The sequence below is a fragment of the Oxyura jamaicensis genome, chromosome 3, assembly GCF_011077185.1.
Source record: "Oxyura jamaicensis isolate SHBP4307 breed ruddy duck chromosome 3, BPBGC_Ojam_1.0, whole genome shotgun sequence".
Lineage (NCBI taxonomy): Eukaryota > Metazoa > Chordata > Aves > Anseriformes > Anatidae > Oxyura > Oxyura jamaicensis.
In genome coordinates this window covers 75,211,245-75,234,622 of record NC_048895.1, presented here as the reverse complement: position 1 = coordinate 75,234,622, position 23,378 = coordinate 75,211,245, and the positions used below count along the sequence as shown (strand labels likewise).

Genomic DNA, 23,378 nt, shown 5'->3' with positions numbered 1-23,378 from the left:
TATCAAAAATAACTAAATTATTTTCTCTATTTGAAAGGTGAACAGATAAGCTTTATGGTCAAGCATAATGAGACCCAAGCTTTTTATTGTTTGAGTATAAAATTCTTAGTAATTTTAATAAAATTACAAAGAGAAGATTTTCAGCTTGAAAAGCCAGAGTCATACCAAGTTAGAAGCTTTGACGATAAGATAAAGATGAAACACCGCAGGGGTGTTCCATATATATCTGTACTTTCCCATAATGGGTACTGCTCTCTATGAACTAGGTAACAGGGAATAAGCTTTGTGATATGTTAATTTGTTAGGGCTAGAATATCCTTTTACTGAACAAAACGAAGAGCCACTCTGATGCTTAAAAGCAAATATGTTTTATGAGACACATTGCTCTGATTCAAAAATATCTTGGATGCGAGAGTACATGCACAGACAACATTAAAAGATAATGCTATAGCTTCATGATTCATTAAGGAAAATGCAGATTAAGTTACTACAACACAGTATCATATCCAAGGTTTTCATGTGGTGTTGTTTATAAATATCAATGAACGTTTAAATTAGCTGTTAAGTCAAAATGGATGTTAAAGATCAGCATTTTCAACTGTTGTCTTGAAACTGCCCTGGGCAGGCCTCACCTGGAGCACTGTGTCCAGTTCCAGGCTCCCCAGTACAAAAAAGACAGGAATGTCCTGGAAAGACTCCAGTGGAGGGCCAGAAAGATGATACGGGCCTGGAGCATCTTCCCTATGAGGAAAAGCTGAGAGACCCGGGTCTGTTCAGACTTGATAAAATCCCCTCAGTCTTCTTTTCTCGATATTTACAAATACCTTAAGTGTTGGGAGACAGAGGGATTTCGCCAACCTCTTTTCAGTGGTCTGTGGGGACAATAGCCACAAAATGGAGCACAGGAAGTTCCGCACCAACATGTGAAAAAACTTCTTCACCGTGAGGGTGATGAAGGACTGGAACAGGCTGCCCAGGGAGGCTGTGGAGTCTCCTTCTCTGGAAATATTCAAGGCCTGCCTGGACACCTACCTGGGCAACCTGCTCTAGGGAACCTGCTTTGGCAGAGGGGTTGGACCCAATGATCTCTTGAGGTCCCTTCCAACCCCTACAATTCTGTATATTCTGCGATTCACAGCAGAACTACCACTTTTGTTTATTGATTTTAACTAAGAAAATTTCTAAGAAAGAGAGCAAGAATTTTGATTATTTTCTATGATGTGAACACATTTCTATTGTAAAATTTTGTGTGATAGTTTTTAAGAAACAAACCTAACAAATTAACTTTTATTAAACATTTACATTAAAGTAATACAGTGACAAAAGAAATTCAGATTGTCCTCAGTAAGTTCCCTGGCAAAAGTCTTTTACCTTCTCCACAGATGAAAGAGGAGATGAGATTTGAGTAAATTCTGTGGGGACATAATGAAATAACAGAAAGCAGTAGGAATCTGAGCTGTTAAAAAAAAAAAAAAAACTATTCTGTCTATGATTAATTACTGTTCTTTACAACGTCTCAAGGCTTGGGATTCATAACCAGTTGTAAACACTCACACAAGAACCCTAGATAGGATCCTAAAGGAACAGCTAACTTTATGATCACTATTAGATTAGTAAAAATCACTATTAAGGCTGGTTGACGAAGTCTCCAGGAGCAAAAGATGAATCTCAGGAAGTCAGGTAAGTACTGCCATATCCTTATGTCACCATAATTAAATTATCTATAACATCTGAAGTAACTTATGAAGCTTTTAGATAACATTTTAACCATCACTTTAGATAACATTTTAACCATCACTTCAGATTTGTTTGATATTGGGAAAAACAAAAAGAACCCCTACTAAATTAAGAGGTGAATGATTCAATAACAATGAAAATCTAGTACCAATATGCAACTGATCAATTTCCATTAATAAACAGTACTGGGAGTCTAGCTATGCACCTCTCCATAAAAATTAGTATTGAACATTTATTGGAATAATCTACTGATTCTCAGTCTTTGCTTAAAGCCCTCATAGGTAACTGAATTCCCATGTCCAAACTGAGTAGAAAAATTTACAGTATCTGGAAACTATGCAGTATTTAGAAAGCCAGTGCATTAACACAATGATTTTTAAACATCAAACAGGTCATAATAATAACTAAGAATATAATCAAACCTTACAGTTTGGAATTTGAAGAGTGCCTCACAAGGCGTACACAATTGCTCTGTGCAATAGTTCTGAGAGCTGATGATCATTTGTTAATAAAGAAAATTTCTGAGCTATTGCAAAGCTATGATAGTGATGGAAAAATTGTTAGAATCTCAAAACAAACCAAAACTCTTGGTGAGCTACTTCCTCACTAATAAGAACAACCAGTATTTACAAAACATTTGCATTATGCTGCCAGTCTTTTGCTGTCCCCTCCCTCTGAGTGCCTTTTCCTGCAAGCCACAGTCCGTTGATGCGTTACTCCCACACTAAATATGTTTGTACTATTGCTACTTTGCATCAAGTCAGTCTGACAATTATTTTTTCTTATTTCGTTTCCTCGGTTTTTCATACTTTATTTCACATGCTACCTTCTATGTGATTCACCTCCTGTGAACCCTTTTCCAATTATTTTTTAGCACCTTCTATACATAGCAATGTTGAAGTCATCTGCTCAAACCGCTTTTCCTACTAACAGGCACTCTGTATTAACACATTCTCCACCTAAGTTCAAAAATGAAATGTAACACTGAAAGTATCTGGCAGTGCTTACAATGAACGTCTTTACATTGGGATATAAACTTACAGGTGTTGACATCTTTGAAATATGATCAGCCAATAAAACATTTTCCAATTCTGGCTGGATATTTAAATGTTTATTTCAGGTACTTTAAATGAGAAGAGTCAGGAGACTCCTTATTCCAAAACTCCTCCTGCAAATCCCTTCAAACAGCTAACTTCCACAGTTTTGTTCTTAAATGAACTTAAATTTAACATTAATAACAGAAGATTTAATAATGACTTCTACATAACAAAATAATGTACCATGTTTTTTATTTGCCATTTTTACAGGTAGTGTCCACAAACCTAATCTCCATAAGCTCAGGACTTCAATAAACTTTGAGGAGCAATACAAGATAGTACTAAAGGCGTGTTTATAAATATACACACTATATATGTGTGTTTATATACACACACACACACTCCTGAAAGCTGTTTCACAACACCTTTTATCTCCTATAAGTAACTAAAGTAATAAATAGGATAGCTTATAATAAGTAATGTATACAACTGCTGCATCTAGAACAAGTTGTTTATTCCAAGCTACCCTCTTCATTTTTGTTAAATGTTTTATGTATTTATTGTTACACCTGCTGCATCAGTTGCACGAGACTACTTTAGTTTAATCCAGTGAGTTTTATAGTGTAGTTTTATAGTGTTAATAGTTAAAATCCATAAAGACTGAGTCTACATCCAGATATCCAATTCCTCCGTGGGAAAGTCTCATAAAAATGCAAAGGCAAACACAAATGCAATCCTAATTTTCTACAGGTGTTACTTAGCTGGCTGTGCATATAAAATATCAGCAATACACACAATTCAGAAATCTACTCTATAGATTAAATTAGAATCATAGGTACAGACTAACACAAGTAATAAAATCAAGACTGTTTCAAAACTGAGGACAAACGTCCAACTTATTTTAATGATGCTAGGATTTTATTCTAAAGGTTTTGTCTTTGCAGTTATGCATATTGAATGATTAGTGTTCATCACTTTAAAGTCTAAATCAGTTTTCAAAACACATTCACCTCTCCTGTTTCCTCTAATTTGTACAGCCAAGTCAGCCACTTCACCACTGACTACAGCTCCTAGTTCATATAACATCACCATCCACTAACAAGCTGCGCTGCTTACTTATGCCTTAGTGCATTATGCTATGTGTTGTGTTTCATAAAGTGTTTTCCCCTAAATTTTCTACAGGCTGCTTACTAAAACTATTTTCATCAGCCCCAAGTTCTGCCTAGCCTCCTTTTGACACGGACCATACCTGGGAGAACAGCAGCCACGAGCTGAACTCTAAGAGCACCTTTGGCTCTGCCTGGGACAAGTGAGAAGAGCTATGGGGGGAGTCCAAAGAGAGGAGAGGCAGCTAACACAGAAAAGTGAAGCTGTGGCTTTGACAGCGAACAGAGAAGCTTCTGGGAGCACTGAAGCACTCACGAGTACACCGATGTCAGTTTGTAACCAGGGGGGCACGTGCAGCTCCACTTGTGCCATGAGCCAACCAAAAGCATCAGCCAAAGACTGAGTGTGAGCAGACTGTGCTGCACGTGGCTAACACAGCCTTTTTCTCTAAAGCATCTCTCTTGGAGCCTGCATGGTATGTCAGAAGTGGGATCTCAGAGCCAGCACCTAAGTGTCGCACCATTCTGCAACAAATGAAATGCCAAGGCATTTTTCACAGTCGGTATTATACCATGAGCTGTGAAGAGTTCAGAGCTCTTAACATTAATTACACATTCATACTGCTCAGGGAGCACTCACAGTACAGACCTGAGAATTATTAATCTGAATTCAGGTTTAGAAATAAGAGTGGAGTCTTTCTCAGGTCACCTTTTTTTCCCCCGATACTAACAGCCGGAACATATGTTTTTTATATATAAAATTTAACACTAAAATTCTGACTACCCTTGAAAGCAAGTGTTTCAGAATGAGCAAGAAATCAGCAAATACAGAGAACAGTATCTGCAGTGTGCGCTACTGACAAAAAGCACACTAAATCACTGGTAGGAAAACCTATACATCAGCTTAGTCTTATTTTGAGGTAACATGATTATGTGCAAAGCTGTATATGCACTTCCATTCACTTAAGCGAAGGAGTGAATAAGTGTCTGTAGTCTGCAGGAATTCAAAATTCCTTTTGTAGCTGGTTTGCATTATAAATTCTTAACTACACTCTCGTTGAACTGTATTTCAATGTACTTTCAAATTGTTACATTTGTCTTAGCTTGCACATTGAAAAAAATTGACATGTTCATATAAATAATGTTAGGCTTTTAAAGGATATTAGAAATTTGGTCATATAAATTAAGACTGTATTCATTTTGTCTTAAGAGAAAAATGACCATTACAGATTCCTGCTTATTGAAGGAAACGAAATGAATGATTTCCCTGAATAACAAACACCCATAATTTATAGATACTTAATTTTAGGAGACCAATTTAACACATCTGAAATCAAGGTCACTTTACAACATAATCAAGAATACTTGAAACACAAGGACTATTTATTTTCTACACGCTATAATTCATTAAATTGCTCATAAGGTTAAATTTTAAGTACTTCAATGGCTCATTCCACTTATTTTTATGAGATTCTACTGAGAAGGAACCTGCTACAAAACAGTAAGTTTCTGAACTTAAAAAAAGAGCATACTAGCGAAAGAAAGAATTTGCACTTAATTTCTATGACTTTAATGCAATAAATCCATCAGGAAAAAAAGCCTCCCGGCTTGGGAAGGGGAAGGAAGGAAGCTTCATTCAAATAAGAGGGGTCTGCATCAGGTAAAGGAAGTGACAGTAACCCAGGAACTGTGGGGCTTTCTGACAGTTCATCATGATAGCTGAAGGTGAAATTTAGCCAGTCTCTCAAAACATTCCTTCCTTGCAGCACTGTGAGGCAGTTTTTCCCCTCAAAAATCCAGTAAACACAGTAATTAACATTATCTGGGGAAATTTAAAGGGTCTCACCTCCTTTCTCAACCAACTAGTTTATAGAATACGTGTATCTGAAATTATTTTAGCAGTCAATATCAAACCAAACAAGCAACAAATCAAACACAGGCCTTCTCTGCTTAAAAAAAAATACATCTTTTCATAGTTTGAGGAGCTCAGAAGAGGGCCAAAAAACAACAAACAGCTGAAACTAAAGGGCTCCTAGAGAATAAATAATCTGTTGACTACTGAGCTCTATAGCTTCCATTCTGACCAGAATTTGCTACACTGACCAGTCATGGCTTACTGTGGACAGCGTGCCCTGCAATTTGCAAGCTGCAAAATGCAAGGTTACTACTTCTTTTGCCAAGTCTGTCTATTTTCATTTAGACATGAAGAAATTTTAAAAAGACTGATCACTGCAGGCTGAAGTATACACGGTTTTAGAAATAAAACTTATTTCCTAGTCTCAATAACAGCATTGGAGAAGTAATTCAATTAGATTTTCCCTAAGCACTGCCTCTGAAAAGCAGGAGGGGACAAACACGTTTAAATCCAAGTTTGTGTAACTCTAGTAAAGACTCTATAACCTATAGTTGTGAATACCTTTTTATTTCCTTACTTAACGGCTGTCATCATTTACTAATAGTTTTTACATACAAATTTCCTGCTTATGAGGAATGGTGTATATTTCCATAAGGTGGTGATGGTATACTAGATTTAACTGGGTAGACTGTAAAGACACCTTAAAAGATTTTTACAGAGGAGAAAAAAAAAAAAAAAAAAAAAAAAAAAAAAAGGCCATATAATCTGCTATGTTTCTCTTATTTATAGGCTCATATCGCCACAGAGAACTTTAGTGTCTTTTGCTTTAAAAGTGTCCGGGCCTGCTTACCATTCTGAGCTCCACAGACCAGCTGACTTCACTAGCTGGGTCCCTTCCCATAACACAGATTTCCATTTTGAAAGACAAATTTTGACTCCCGATTATTACCTTCCAGGTCTTAATTACCAACTTTGTGCTTTCATTGATTTTAATTGAAATTTACTATTAAAATTCATCTCTGGTTAAAGAAGAATATTTGATTTTGGATAGAAGAGAAAAGAGTTTGAATATAAAAGTGATGCTATCAAAGCTAGAAACCAAAAAGTTCCTTGTTCTTGCAGCCTGAGCACAAGACAATCTTTCATAAATCTTCAAAAACTGACACACGAAATTGTAGGTCAGGAAGCTCACATCTACAAGTGTAATAACACTGTGAATAAAATACATATATACATGACAGGAAAAAAAGTTAAAAGGAGTTTAATGGAAAAAAAATCAGAGAGCAGGTATATCAAAAACAGTTTAAATGTAGCATGGGCTTACTAGAGATACATCAGCAGGCCTAACAATTAATTAACTTATAAAATGAATACATACCAGTTGTGTCACATCTGGACTTAATTTTAAAAAAATGCAACATTCTACATGGGGACTTGTTAAATTCATGGAGACAAGCACTACTACAGAAATGAAACGCTCGCAAGGAACTGCCTGAAGGGTAAATGAAAGGAAAAGCAATGTTGAAAAGGCATAGTAACATCGTCTGGAAAAGAAATAGTTTTTTGGGAGTAATTTTTAAAGTTTTTTTTTTGAAAAAAAAAAAAAAAAAACAAAACTGTAGCACAGAAAATGTTATCATAAAAACAGCCTTTAATAGAGCTAGACAGCAGTTAAAAGGGTTCATTTTAAACATCTGTGCAACAAGATTCTGAAACAGTCTGGAGGGGAAAAGTTGGGACAAAGTTTTCCACATTCTTTGATTAATGAGAGTCTTCCTTCATTTGAGGTACGTATCATTGACAGGCAAAGTCCCCTCCAGATTCTGTGAAAGTTTGCTTCACCCTACTTCTCTTTCAGAAGGGCTGCTGGCAGACACAGAGGAGCTTCCTGCCAGTTGGTTGAACTAACAAATTAGTTAAGTTCCCCTCACTCTTGATCCCAAGAACATTTACAGGTTATACCAACAAAGCTTATTGGCAGACACTTGTGATGGGATTAGGATAGGGCAACAGAAACAACACAGAAGAACTCAAGCAGAAAAAGAAAAAAAAAATCATTATAAATCATTATATTGCCACTAGTGCAAAGGCAGCTAAAGAGACATTAGAGGCAAAAGTCTCAGAGACAACAGAGCTCTGCATTGAGGAGCATGGGGAAAGTTGTCTAAAAGCCTATTGCTACATCAAGCATTCAGAGAAGGAGAAATACTACATCAGAACATAAAAAAAAAAAAAAAAAAAAAAAGAACACCCCAGGTTTAATGAAACAGCAAAATAATCTATTAACTTCCATTCTGAAATTAGCATAAAAATATTGGGCTTTAATAATAAAGCTATAACCTCCTGGCTCGGATGATGACTATATTAATGGATAGTTCTATATGGGGGGAAGGTTCATCCCCATATAGGAAGAGGTCCTGCCCAACTCTTGACTACTTTTGATTATATAAAATCTATATTCCATGCCCTGTACTTTCCTGACTTCAGGTCTACTTTGCTTTGAGGTGAATGCTTTTTACCCTTGAAAGAAAGCATGAGCACCTCCAAACTCCCCATCACCACACTCTAGTCTCTCACTGCAGTTTCACCACCTGAATGCTCTCAGGTGTTTGTGACAAGGCAGAAGCCAACTCTCACTTTTTCTGCAGGAATGATAAAAAAAAAAAAAACAGTTATTCTTAGAAATTAAATGAAGAGGAACATTTATTTCCCCTGTAAGAGTTTGCAATACAACGGGATTGTAGTTAACTGATAGAAGGCCTGGGTACAGTAGCTGAAGTACTTGCATATGCTGCCTTTTAATGCAGAGAGCCAGGCATAGGCACAAGTACAAAGCCTAAGCAATAAAATTTGTGTGTCTTACTTTATAGGCAAATAATTGTACCTTATATAGAGAAGTAAACGCATGTGCTATTCACATAATAAACAAATGACTATTTGCAATGTCATTTTCTTGTGTATTATAGTTCTGCTGTTTCCTGCCATAGCCCAGTGTTCTTCTAGTCATTTGTAGTGTGTTTAACATTATTTTGTCTGGGAAACCCTGTAATCTAATAAACTGAATGACATCAATGTTCCTTGATTTGATTTGGGCAAAGTTCTTTCCTTATCCTTAGATGAAAAAATTGGACAAATTTTCATATTCTATGCAGTATAAACTAGATCTTTATTTTGATTCCACTGAGGCCTTCTTTCTCTAGTTATTTCATCTCTATACGATATTTGTTTTGTTACCATGAAGGGATAACACCTGTGCATCAGTGTAAAAATAGAGATAGATATCTCCAAAATAACATTCAGAGATATTTTGTAGATAAATTATGATAAGAGTTCACAGGAAAAAGAGAAACAGCCTCTGAAAATAAGCATAATGTAACCACAGAGGCACCAAACTACTCAAGCTTCTTCCAAGTTATCCTAGAAGGGGTCAGGGACAAAGTTGCTGAATCACTCTCAGATGCCTCAAGTCTTCATTCTGAAAGTGCCATATAGTAGAAACTGACAACAACAATTGAGGAATACACTTAATACTAACTTTTAATTAAAAAAAAAAAAAGTGATGGTTATTAGGCTAAGCTTGTCATGATCTCTTTCTTCCTGTTTTTAAATAATGGTCTTGTTACCGCATCATTACCATTTCGTACTCATCAACAGAGTATGACATGCAAAGAGAAAAGCACACTCCAGCATCTGTCATTTAGTTTCACAAGACTGCATCCCCAGTGAAAAGCAAGTGTCCTAAATGCTTGGAAAGTGTTACAACTTCCATATCATTCCAAGCGTAAGAATCAATTTTCTTCTAATTAACAGTCACCAGTGATGTTTCAGATAAACAAACTGTCCCAAAGGAAGCGTAGAATGTTCTTAAACATAAAAACAAAGAACAAGGTATTTCTTCTACTTCACCAATCACTTTAAATACAAGCTACACACTGCTGGAGAAGGAAGATCATCCCAACTCCTTGTGGAGTTTATTAAGTATACTTATTGAGACTTACAGACGTACATGTGTATATCTACGCTACAAAAAACAGTATGTTATCCCTGAAATTATCTTAAAATACTCGTACTCTTAATGTGATCCGGAATCTTAATAAACATTGTTTAAGGATCAAATCAAATTGTCCTTGAGGAATTGACTCCTCAAGTTGACTGACTCAAGTCAACTTGTGGCATCCCTGCCCATGGCAGGGGGTTGTAACCAGATGATCTTTAAGGTCCCTTCCAACCCAAGCCGTTCTATGATTCTATGCCTCCTCAGTATTCTCACCACCAGCACATTCTTTTCTTTTTTTGTGATAAATAGGCTATGTGGTATCTTCCTAAACAGAAGAACAGAAAACAAAACTGTTTTAAAATATGTAAGTGTATTTTACAGATCTGGATTTTAATTTACAAATAGTTAGCCTTTCATATGAATAGCTCTTTTTTTCTCGGCTTATAAAGAAGAAAAGAATTTCATAGAGCTTAGAGACTTTAGCATGTACGTGGCACCCTAATTAATGTAAGATTTTCAGTATGCACAAACACATACTTGTTATACCATCTCATATGGCAAATGTATGACCTAGTTCTAGAAATGGGTTATCTTCAGGTTTAAGAGCACCATCTGCTCATAATGCTGCCACCAGCAAAATTGATATAATAAAAACAAAACTAAAAAACTATAAGTGAAGGCAAAATCTAAAGCCCAGAGGAAACTTTCAAGTCATGACTGCTCTAACAGACAGCATAACACAAATGTCAGCTAGCTTTTAACAAAAGGTGATGTTTCAAATTACGCTTATGTCCCCTCACACCCGCCACCTCCAAATCATGCAGTGAACAATGAATTAATGAGGTTGTTGCAAAGAAAGGCAACATGCTAACCATGCAGTGTTTGCACTCACAACCAAGAAAAATATCTTCAGGGTTCCAGAGAGGTAAAGGTTGGGTGGGGGAGCAGAAATCACCAGAACAGGGAGAAAACCTATCTTTTTATTACTAAGTATTCTTAAAAAATCCAACATGAGATACAGATTTCAGCCTATTTTTCTCTCTCTCTAGAAAGGCAAAGAGGAGTTAAATCCCTGCTAAATAATCTTCAAAAAGATACGTGTACATTGACAGAGAGTGCACAATTTTTTTCATATTATCATAATCAAACTCCCATAAAGCCACTAAGATAGAAAATTTGTCAGAAGTGATTAGCAAATTGCAGGAATTTTTTGCCACCCCCATTGAAACACAGTGCTCTATTGCCCTCCACTCATCTCTCCTTCACGCGGCTTCAAAGCCTCTTTCCCAGTCTTTAACTGTCTTCCCCTTTGTACCATTATATTTATCCACCAGCTTCAGCCTCTGAGCTACTCAACTTTTCTCCGCCCTTCTTGTGATAAACCCTCCCCATTGTCTTATTTAAAAAAAGAATAGTGACATGACAAAGTTTTAAAGCAGTACCACCTGCACAGTCCTCCAACTTTCCTTTCACTTCCTTTCCCTTCCAGCCACAGGAAGGTTCTGAAACCTGCTCAGTATAGTTACCTTTGGTGTAGCTTTGCAAGTTCTCACACTTTTGAATAGCTACTGTTTAAAAGAAAGTACAGAAAAGGTGAGCAAATGGCTAAAAAATAACTTGTCTGTTATGGGAAAAAAATGGACTATTCACATAAAATCCATGCTGCATCTATCTTCTGGCCAGCGGATTGAGATGATGCTACCATGTAATTTTTCTTAAGACAAAGAAAGCATAGATAACACTTCAGTAAAGTATGTTGGCATAATCCAATATGAAATAGTTCAGATTTTGTGCAACATCCAAATACATACAGTATGGTTAATACTCTACCGTACCTCATTTTGAAGTTCATCTCCACTTTTGGCAGAAGCAAGCATCTCATACAAAGTACAGCAGAGATCTTCTGTTGTTGGTCCACCAGGGGTTGCCCCCTGAGATTCATTCAGGTACTTTCCAACTTCAGACCACAGAAAAGAATCATCTATTTTTTCCAAAGACTTGTGATCAGATTTCTCATCACAGTAATTCTTCAAGTGATCCAGCTGGTTGTTCAGAAATTTCTTGTAATCTAAGCTTATAATTCTTTGTGCATCAGCCTCACCATTTACAGGCAGCTCCTCAGAATGATCTAAATCATGCATGTCAAATGAAAACACTATATTTTTACCGAAGAGCACTCTGTTATCACCATTTTGCTCTTCAGCCATCTGTACGAGGGCTGTAAGCTGTTCTTCAGTGAAGTGAGAAGCAATCCGACATGTGGCATTACAAGCTGCAGTAGCAGATGATGATGGAAATGGCCCAAACATCTGCTTGATAGCCTTTGTCTCATCATGACCAACACATTCTTTCTTGTGAAATGTCTTAAAGAGAAAAACAGCTCCACTTTCAATTGCTTCTTGTCCATTTTCAGCTCCAACTGTTAACAAAAACAAATGTAACTTTATACACTTCAAACTAATTCTCTTGCATTGCCTACAACATAACTTTATTCAATTTCTCCCTGCGTCTCATCAACAAAGATATGAAATGAAGACCATAACAAGTAGCAATTGTTGCAAGGTACTGAATTATAAAAGGTATACAATAATAAAGCATCTGTCTTCATTATTGTTCTACTCACTAGAAATTCGTATTAAGGATTACCCGTGCTTTCTTATTTTTACAAGTAAAAGGAAAAACATGCCTGAGGTCTTAAATTCGCACTAGTATATTTATGAGTGTTTTAAAGGTAACAAAACTCCACTTTATATCAATGTTTATATGCTGCCTAATCTGAATATTCATAACAGACTAAACATACCAAACTCAGTTGGGAATTACTACATTCCTGCTTTTGGTACTACTGAATGCATGTGTTAGAAAAATTGCCCAAAGAAGTTATAACAAATAAATGCATGAATTTATATTTGTAGGCTACCTATGGAAAATCACATTGTGCAAATCAACAACTATATGATTAGAGAAAAAAATGAATTTACTTCTTACACATTCTCAGAAGTACTTAATGAGAACATAAGCAAACACACCATATGATGAACCAAAATGTCTACTAAACAAAATGAAAAAAGTCATCATGCATAAAATAAAGACAGCCAGCATACATTTCTTTCTTTATTCTCCCTCCCCCACTCCAATATACAAAAAACACGCAACTTTTAGTAAACCTTACAAGTTTGTTCTAAAAAGTCAGGCAGGTTACTGTAATATATAATTTCTTAGAAGATTTAATGATTTTTTAAAACATCTTAAAAGCTTAATGTCAAGGATTACAAACTGATATATTCAGAATGTCTGTATCTCTTCAATTCTTCAGTTACATCAGGATTGATTGGCGGAACTCAACAGAAAATGGTATGATTCAAGTGGTAACAGTGGTGATAACACCTCCAGTATGGCTAATTCAGAAGAACTATTAAAGCAAGTTACTTACTTTAAAAGAAACAATATTATCTATTTAAAATATAAATAAATAAATGGCACTTCTGACACAATAAACGTGGCTATTTTCAGTATTCAAAACTGTCATGTACCTGCCTCTGTATACCTCTGCGATCCTGTTATGGTCCTATGCATTTGCTCTGCTATGGCCCTCCTGTCTGTCTGTAAATCTTAGGAACTCAATTGGAAGATTATTAACTACTTTGACATTATGATTTGATTCAATGTAAGTTAGGCTCAACCCTAAACAAAAGCAATGGCGAATTTTTTACCCCCACATGGTAATAGGAAAAAAAAAAAAGAGAGAAGAAATGCAGCATAAAGCAGCTGGAACAAGGCTGATTAACTAGAAACCTAACATATAAATTCACTATTTCTTTTGAACTTCTCTGTGGTGAACAAATTCAAAAAGCTGAGAAGTTCATGGAAGATGTTTCAGGCTGCATTTACATGATAAATATATACCTAGATAATTAGATATGGAAGATAAGCTACATAAAGATAAGTACACACACACAAGATATGTGTAAATACATCTCAACAGAAAAAAAAATGTGGTTCAGCCTACATCTCAGCATTAACTACATAGGAATCAAAGGAAAAAGTCTGAAAATGTACAGACCTAAATTTGGCTGCATAAACCACACTCATATTCCTAATGTGCAAATACATATTGTTATTCAAAATGTTGTTACTGTTGCAACAGAAGTAGACAGTATTAAACTAAAAGAGTGTTAATACTGAAAGACTCTAGAGAAGTCTCTTAGGTCTATTAGGTGCTAACTCTTAATTACCAATGCCTTCTATTTATGGAAACATCTCCCAGGAAAGTATTCCCCCTCCCCTCCAAATATAATGAGCCAGCAAAGATAGCAAGGAATGCTACTCTCTCCTTTTCTGCCAATCACATCATTTCAGTAACTGACGTTTTCCCCATCAAGTAAATCAATATTACAGCATCCATAGCCTAGGCTGAGAATTGATTTCCTTTAAATTAAGCTAAAATAGCATGCAATACTTTTCTAATAGTACATTTCTGATGACAATGATGGGAACATTACTGTCCGCTCGGTTTGTGCCTCAGTCACTGTATTCTGTTCTTCTGGCTCGTGTCACCATAACATTACGTATTTTTATTGAGAAACATCCAAGTTGATGGTTTCTTTCTAATTTGGTCAAACTAAATCATGCATTTATTTTAATTTGTTTTGTCCTTTCCACTCCGTCACACAAAAACGTACTGCTATTTCTTTGAAGTCTTTAAATTTGCTCTACCACACTGTACCCACCATTAAAGTTTGGAAAAAATAATGCTCTTGCAGAAAAATAATGTTCTTCTATCAAACTAGAAATAAAAAAAAATCATACAGAAAATACTAGTTTCTGTCATTAATACAGAAAATGTTAAGTCTGCCAAATTATTTTCATGAATAACACTGACAGCTAAGAACGTCAGATACTCATTTTGCTTATAAGCTTTTTTCCACCATCAGACATTTTATCCTACTTACAATACTACCTAAGGTTTTACCTTTTCTATCGCAAACTTTACAGTCATTACGTATGTCAGCCCTAACTCAGCCAACATCTTACTGGAGTACATCTTCGATTAAATTATAACCCGTGGATATTTAAAACAACTGTGAAGATCTCCTCCCCTTATTGCAAGTTGCTTGTTATAGATATAGTCAGATTAAAAGGAAAATGACACTGTCAAACCTATGTGCAGCTCTGATTTACAGTTTGCTGCACCTGATTGGTACTTGAACCGGATCCTTATTTAAAGCTCAGTTTTCATTACCTGAATCTCATGTTTACGTACCATGTGCATCTTGAAATATTTTCCAGATGAGCAGCATTTCCTCAAACACACACTGAGTAGTAGACTACTTACCAAAAAATACCATAATATCTAAATCGAAGACAAATACATAAACTAATAATGTAATCATCGATTCATAGAACGGTTTGGGTTGAAAGGGATCTTAAAGACCACCCAGTTCCAACCCCCCTGCCATGGGCAGGGACACCTCCCACCAGACCAGATTGCTAAAAGCCCCATCCAGCCCGGCATTGAACACTGCCAGGGATGGGGCATCCCCAGATTCTCTGAGCAACCTGTGCCAGCGACTCACCACCCTCTGAGTGAAGAGTTTCTTTCTAATGTCTAATCTAAATTTACTCTATTTCAGTTTAAAATCATTACCCCTAGTCCTACCACTACACTCTCTGATGAAGAGTCCTTCCCTAGCTTTCCTGTAGGTCCCCTTTAGGTACTGAAAGATCAGTGTAAGGTCTCCCCAAAGTTCTCTCTTCTCCAGGCTGAACAACCCCAAATCTCTCAGCCTCTCTTTATAGGCAAGGTGCTCCAGAACCTTGATCATCCTTGTGGCCCTCTATAGTTGTTCTAATACATCCATGTCCTTCTTGTGCTGGAGGCCACAGAGCTGAACACAGTGCTCCATGTGGGGTCTCATGACAGCAGAGCAGAAGGGAAAAATCACCTCTCTCACCCTGCTGGCCATACTGCTTTTGATGTGGCCCAGGATACGGTTGGCTTTCTGGGCTGCAAGTGCATATTGCCAGCTCATGGCAAGCTTCTCATAAACCATGTCAATCAATTTTACTGGCTAAGTAACAAAAGCTAACAAAAAAAGTAGGAGAGTTGTATGAATCACCTGAAGGGAAATGCACTTGAAGTTCAGATTCACAAAAATTAAATATTTTGCATATAGTAACAAATTATGTTTCTATAACAGACTTCAAGGCTTTTATTCATTTTTGTGACAATTTATAATAAAGTTATTTTTGTTGTTGGAAGCTGTCTTATTTCTGTCTGTCATCAAAAATGTCACCCCTCAATCTACAAGGACGATGTTAGGTTGAGTACATATGTAGCAAAACAATAGGACAAGGGGTAGAGGTTTTAAATCATAGCAGGGAAGATTTAGATTAGATATAAGGAAGAAAATCTTCACTCAGAGAGTGGTGAGGCACTGGCACAGGTTGTTCAGAGAAGCTGTGGGTGCCCCAGTACCAGGTTAGATGAGGCCCTGGGCAATCTGATCTAGTGTGTGGCATCCCTGCCCACGGCGGGGGTTGGAACTGGATTATCTTTAAGATCCCTTCCAACTCAAACCATTCTATGATTCTGTGATTCTATGAAAACTGGAAACCAACTGGGAAAACCTAACTACATACAGATTCTTTATTTGAGAGGTAAAAAGTGCAGCAAAATGGACTGTCAAGAGATGAGAGAAGGAGAACAAAGCATTCTAATCTTGCAACTTGAACTCTGCAGGGGCAATCATTAGGCAGTCCTACAACTGACCACCACAAGCTGAAGCAGAACAATGAGCCAATGTTTTTTTCTGACCATATCATATTTCTAACCTGCTACCATAGTCAGGAGAAGTGGGGGTTGAGGAGTTGGCTACCTTTTCATGCTAGCAAGGGGACATGTGGGACAGATTGGTCAAGCATCTCTATAAGACTATGTCAGTGTCTGTTTCCAGTCTGATGGTATTCATATCTTCCTAACATGCTAATGTCATTCTAAAGAAAATTAATCTGAACAATTCACAAAAGTCAACAAAAGAGCATCACTTAAAAATGACATCAGTAGCATACTATTAAAATGGAGTGCTGAGAAAAATCTCATTAGCCTTTCTATATTCCTACGTGTTGATCATACAGACGTTTCTAGTACATATGCACAAAACATTTTTTTTTTAAAGAATTATATTAATAGCTATATTAATGCTATTATCACAGGATTCTCCTTACCAACACAGCTGTGTCTGAAACCTGCATTTATTACCCCAGCACAGCAATAACATCTCTTAAGAGCTAGTAAAAGAGCATGAACTGTGTCAACATTCTCTAAAGGAAAAAAAAAAAAAAAGCTAAAAAAATAACATTAATTATCAATACAGACTGCAACTATTCCATAGTAACATTAAACATAAACAGATGATGCAAACCAAGAAAAACTACATTTAGACTATGGAGCAGATGCACACCAAAGTGTCCCATGCATCCAATGTGAGCTGATGTCTGATTTATTTATTTACTTTTGAGAATACTGTAGCTACCTCCCTAAACACATTTCATCCCAGGAAAGCCATCATCACCATAGCCAAAAAAATGGTCAGACGTATTCAGGAGTTAGGGCATTGTGAAGCACAAACAAGAGACAAAAAACTAAACTGGGAGCTTACTGCTACCCTTGGACTGCAGAAGGAGTCTAGTTGGACACCTAAAGGTAGATATTTCATTATTAATAAGTTACTTCTTTTCTGCCTAAACCTCATCAGATAGATTTTTCTACCCCAAAGATGGCTCATACCGTATCTTGCATGGCTTTCCCCAAAACGTTATGTATCACCAGTGTCAGCTTAAAGATACACACCAAAAGAGAGGTACCTGTGTTGAAGCAGAGGTGGCCCATCCTAGAGGTGTCTCTAAAGATAGAGAGTCCTAGATAGATAGATAGTCTCTAAAGACAGACAGGCAGCAACATACTTAACTACTTGCCTGAAGAGGTTAAATTCTGCTACATGCACAAGAATCAGTGTTGTATTAGAAAAAGTGTGTTTTAAAAAAAATGCAAATTCGTAAAAATAACAGATCACCATGCTTATGACATGGAAAAAATGAACCACAAAGCAGATGAAGTTTAGAATATGTGCATGTTTAGATGTTTGTCAGAGATTTGAGAGAGATAATTGAAATGTTTCTTCTGATGACTCACTAAAGCAAAAAACTCTCTCATTGCACCCAATTTTCCAGGATACCAATCCTGTGGAATTAAAGCAGTTAACACCAAGATTGTTCTTTCCTCCATATACTGCTACACCAAAAGAAGCTGTTGCATTTGCTTACATAAGGTGGATCACAAACAACACCACACAACGCTATCAAAAAAAAGTGCATAAAAACAGAATCATATTTTGAAGTAAAATAGAAAACCAAATTATGCATATAGTTGTTAGATTAACTGAAGCATCAAAGATATATCAGAGCAAAACTAGAGTCAACGTAGAACTGAATTTGCAACAGTACACAAGTATGCAGGTGACAGCAGCTTAGAAAAAAAAAAAAACTATTGTTAGAGAACCAAAACCTACCTATTTGTTTTGCAGCTTGTAGTATAGTTTTTAAATCACCATTTACAGTTTGGTATTCCTTTTTGTCTAAATTGTCATCAACAAACTTTATTATCTTCTTCCAAGTAAGATCAGACTTCAACAGTTGTTCATGTAGTTTTGATCTTTTTGTCTGAAAATGCAAAAGATTTGAAAATTGTTTTATTATTATTACAAATTGGTATATGGAGGTTAACTTAAAAAATTAGATAAACAAACCTTTCCAATTGCATTCAATCAGTATTTCGTAACAAGTGCAAAGAGCTTCTATTACCTGTTCTTTTATCTCTTTCCTGAGAATATGCAAGGAGGAAGATATACACAGATTACTGGTTCCAATGAAAACTTTCCAGAAAGCCAAACTCCTGAAAATTCTATAGAGATCTCACAGAATGGTTGAGGTTGGAAGGGACCTCTGGAGCTCATCTGCCACAATCCCAAGCAGGGACACTTAGAGCATGTTGCCCGTGATCACATCCAGGCAGCTTTTGAAGATCTCCAAGAATGGAGACTCCACAACCTCTCTGTGCAATCTGTTACAGTGCTCCATTACTTGCACAGTGAATAAATGCTTTCTGATATTTTGAAAGAACTTCTTGTGTTCCAGTTTGTGCCCCCTGTCTCTTATGCTGGCACTGGACACCACTGAAAAAAACCTGGCTATGTCATCTTTACATCCTCCCTTCAGCTAGACATAGCTAAGATCCTCTTGATCCTTCTCTTCTCCAGGCTGAACAGTCCCAGCTCTCCCATCCTGTCCTCATGGTCCAGTCCCTTGACCATCTCGGTGGTCCTGTGTTGGACTCTCTTCAGTATGTCCATGCACTGGGGGGGCAGGTGGGCAGAACCATTCACAGCACTCCACCTCTTGTGACCTGCTAGTGACACTTTGCCTAATGCAGCCAAGAACACTGTTTGCCTTCTTAGCAGCGAGGTCAAAGGCCTTACTGAAGTCCAGGAAGACAATATTCCCTGATCACCCTCTCATCCATCAGACTGGTGATTTCATTAAAGAAGCTTATCAGGTTGGCCAGGCATGACTTCCCCTCGATGAATCCATGCTGACTGCTCCTGATGATTTTCTTCTCCTTCATGTGCCTGGAAATGGTTTCCAGGACTGGATCCTCTTTCTTGCCCTTCTTACATATGGGAGTGACATTTACTTTCCTCCAGAAAACCTCCATTTTCAAAACCCTGGATTTCAAGTTCATTTCACATATTCCCGCAATGTGTATATTACTTTAATGTGTTATTTTTTCAAAAATAAAAAAGTACCTAAATTCAACATCACTAACTTTATCCTTAACACCATGCCATTCTTATTATATATACACTAATAGTTTATAATTATACTTTGGAAAAGAAAGAAATGTTTACCGTTAAGTCAGCTAATTCTTCATTGTAATCATCATGTTTAGTGACATTTGAAAAGGAGCGTAGAGCGCCTGTAAGACGAGGCAAGGCCATCTGTTACTCACTCAGTGATCCATAGAACAAGAAATTAAATCCCCATTCAAGCACCTAGATGGGAACAAAAAGAAATAGCATGGCTTTGTTAATGCTACAAATACAATTTCACATCAGAAACTTGAAAGACCTTTTTAAGCAAACAAAACTTGGCTGGCACCATGACTAAAGAAGTGAAAAACCTCTCTCAAAAGCGTTTACAAGCAAGATTCAAGAGAAGGGACATGACAGGCACAGGCGCAAGGTGGTTACTCAGCATGTTCTACTCCCTATTCCCTAAAGTTATCAGCAATGAGGCACAGTGGCAATTACTCCTTTAACACTACCAACGCTAGAGCACCATAATGAAATCTAGGTAATTGAACTTCGGCTCCAAACAGCAGTAAGTGATTACCACCTATGTGAAGGTCTCCTCTGAACCAGCATGCACTGGTGGTTTTCAGGTCATTAACAGCCTCCAGCACTGATGAAGGGACATCCTTTTTGAGGAGTGCTTAACAATTTTTTAAACAGAAAAAAAAAAAAAAAAAAAAAAGGAAAAAAAGGGATTATAATACATGTATCACTGAACAAGAGAAAAAGAAAAAAGTGCCACCAGAAAACTGGAAAGAGAATGCCTCAGGTTGTTTTCATCTCACAGCTAAGCACGCACACAGCGCTGTACTCTACAGGACTACAGCCCACCTCTGCACATTCTTATTTCTTACATGAAACGGGCTCACAGCAAAACACAGCTGTTCTCCATCTGAACTTGCATTTTTTCCAAGCCTTTTACAGAAACTACTCTCAAAGTTGCTTCATTTTGAAAGGTGCCCATAGCTGAATTGTTTAATGAACTCTAATGCATAGCTACAATTTCTGGTGGTAGCAGAAAGATACAGATTTAGATTATTCTTGAAACAATTAATGATACCATTACAAACCTAATGATCTGCAGCATTCTTAGCATGCCTGAAGACCATCGGCCATCCAGAAATTAAGTAAGTTTGAAGAAAAATAATTACTAAAAAGATTTTTGAACGTTCACATACTGCACTCAACTCCCTGCTTTAATCCAATTATCTTTAACATTTTTCTTCATCTAATGACCCCATTTGTATTTTAGCTATCAACTTTGCAATACAGCACAAAAGCAAATCCAGACGCAATGTTCCAGTCACAGACAGAGAAATGTCACTGACTTGTCATGCATCTTTGCTTTCTGACCTAACATTAAGTTGCTTTTTGTAAAAAGCTATCACAACAGCTGATATTCTGGAGACAGGTGCTATAATATGAAGCTACAGAATGTGAAAATGTAGCATTAAAAAAAAAAAAAAAAACGTTGAAGGGGACAGAGAGGATATGTTTAAATTCAAGCCTGGAAGCAGACAGAGCTTTTTTTTTTTTTTTTTTTTTTAAGACATTCGGTGGATATATGACATGTCACATCATGCCAGGATATCTCCTAGTGAAAACATGGTCATCATTACAACCACAGCAGAGAACTAGTGTCCAAAATTTGAGGGAATCTAGTCCTACCCAACAAAAAAAAGGGAAATCGCTCGTACTGCTCCAACAGCAGCATTGCCATTAGCTGTTAAAGATGACATATTGCCTATTTATTTTATACCTAAACACGAATACCTTTTTCTATAGATTTATGGTCCTCTACAATAAGAGAATTACAATTATATTATTGTACATTATTGAAATTACCCTTTCTGAAATAACATGCACAGCAATTTATGAAAGTCTGAATCCACTTTAAAAAAAAGTTCATATTTCAGACAAATTTTCAAGAGATTTAAAGCTTCTCCAGAAGACCCATTTGCTAGGAAACCAGTTTTTAAAGGAGTATTTAATACTTTCTGAAATAAAATACCTAAAATCCTAGAGGATGAGTAAGGGCATACAGGACAGTCAAAACCAGCCCAGAAGTCCTACAGTTGAGCCTACATTAGTAAATTCTGCTTTATGCTCACCGACAATTTACATTTTCTTTAAAAAAATAAATAAGTAAATCATAGGTTAGCTGTTTTCACATAAAGCTTCCTGATAGATACACCTGCCTTTAGACTGGACCAGCTACTGCTTGTCCTCCCACAGCCACCTTAAGACTAACAAATTCCTCCTGATTTGACAGAAGTGAACACATTTGCCCACAGCTTTATCTGAAACATCTGTACTACCAAACAATCCTGCTGGGTTTGGAACAAGGACCTAAAAGGCAGCAGCAATTAAATCCTATTTGCTAGGGCCCATATATAGAGATGCAAGATGAACTAATATGCCCAGCCTATTCCCTACAAAAAAAAAGTCACCTTTTTATGTGTTTGTAGAAGGATAAGTAATATGGGAATGCAACATTTAGACCAATATAACCTTACGTGGTAAAAAAATATTGGGTTTTGCTATCAAATAAGAGCTATTTAGACGCATTCTGCCTTTTTTTTTTTTAGTAAAAGGAACAGAAGTTCAAAGAAGTTCTTTCCACTAAAGTTCTGTTTGTAAGGCAGAAAAAGCAATATCTACCTTTGTAAACTATTGCAAAGATGAGAGGCAATATCTTTTAAACTTTTACTTCTTTTTAAAAGAAATGTGATTTTAACTTTGAAACTTTTTATGTGGAAAAATAAAAGATAAACGTAGATTATACTCAACTAAAATGGAATTCAAGAAACCATTCAAAGTTTATTGTTTGAAGATAAACTTAATAGCAAGCATGGATCTCAGCAGGTTGCCTTTTTTTTTCCATTAAATTTAAAAATTTAGAAACATTGTTACCACTATTACAAATGTAACTAACATTACTGGAGAAATTTTCTAATTTATATTTTCACCAATTAAGTTTTCCTACCACTCCTGTCCTTCCTATTTTTTTCTGTAAGCAAATAATGGAACCATCTCAGTCTTCTCCACTGAAACGTTACAGAGATTATGGTCAATCACATTTAAACATTTGTTTTAATTCTAACACTCTTTAACAAAGCAAGCCAGGCTCCAGGTAGAGCTAAGAGAAGGGGACTGCTCAGATGCCATACCTTAATTACCAAGGTTAACAAAAATCTTTGCTTACAAATGAGGGAATAACATCGCATTAAAAGAATCACAGGTAAAATCAGCAGTTAGGCTATCCTGAAGCACCAGCTGCTGTATCCCTGAGTAGCTTGTTATATCTTTTAAAACCTCACAGCAGTCATTTTAGTTAAACTATTTAAGGAATGTTAAGCCATTTTACCAAGTTTTTGCCTGCACTGCTATAAATTTAAATTATTAGCAAGTTCTTTTCTGGCTCTGGAAATTTTTCCATTTATAAAACGTGAAGTTGTTACTATTGGTTGCTAAACTAATCAAAGAACACTATAAAAAAAAAAAATGAGGCTTCTTTTTTTGAAGAAAAAAGGCACCAGCAAATATTAACAGGTTTCTGTGGACCAAATAGTAGGTGAATGAAATGACATTTTCACTTTCACTTGTCAGAGTGGAATAATTTCAGATGAAAAGGAAGCTGAAAAGACAAATGATAGCTGGAGAAAAAAAAAAATAAAAAAAAAAATAAAACATTGAGGACATTTGTATTAGATTCACTTCACTTAAACTACTTATCCA

General features: G+C 36.4%; 1 protein-coding gene across 2 annotated transcripts in view; it reads right to left on the bottom strand.

Annotated features, from left to right (window-relative positions):
• ASCC3 (activating signal cointegrator 1 complex subunit 3) overlaps window positions 1-23,378 on the bottom strand; it is a 277,788-nt gene that overhangs the window by 243,245 nt on the left and 11,165 nt on the right. For both annotated transcript variants that reach the window (XM_035321897.1, XM_035321898.1), the window contains exons 2-4: window positions 19,698-19,841; window positions 18,303-18,453; window positions 11,568-12,151 (exon numbers count right to left, since the gene is read on the bottom strand). In XM_035321897.1, the coding sequence (XP_035177788.1) occupies window positions 11,568-12,151; window positions 18,303-18,453; window positions 19,698-19,787 (825 nt within the window). In that variant the 5' untranslated portion in view covers window positions 19,788-19,841. The remainder of the gene's footprint in view (window positions 1-11,567; window positions 12,152-18,302; window positions 18,454-19,697; window positions 19,842-23,378) is intronic.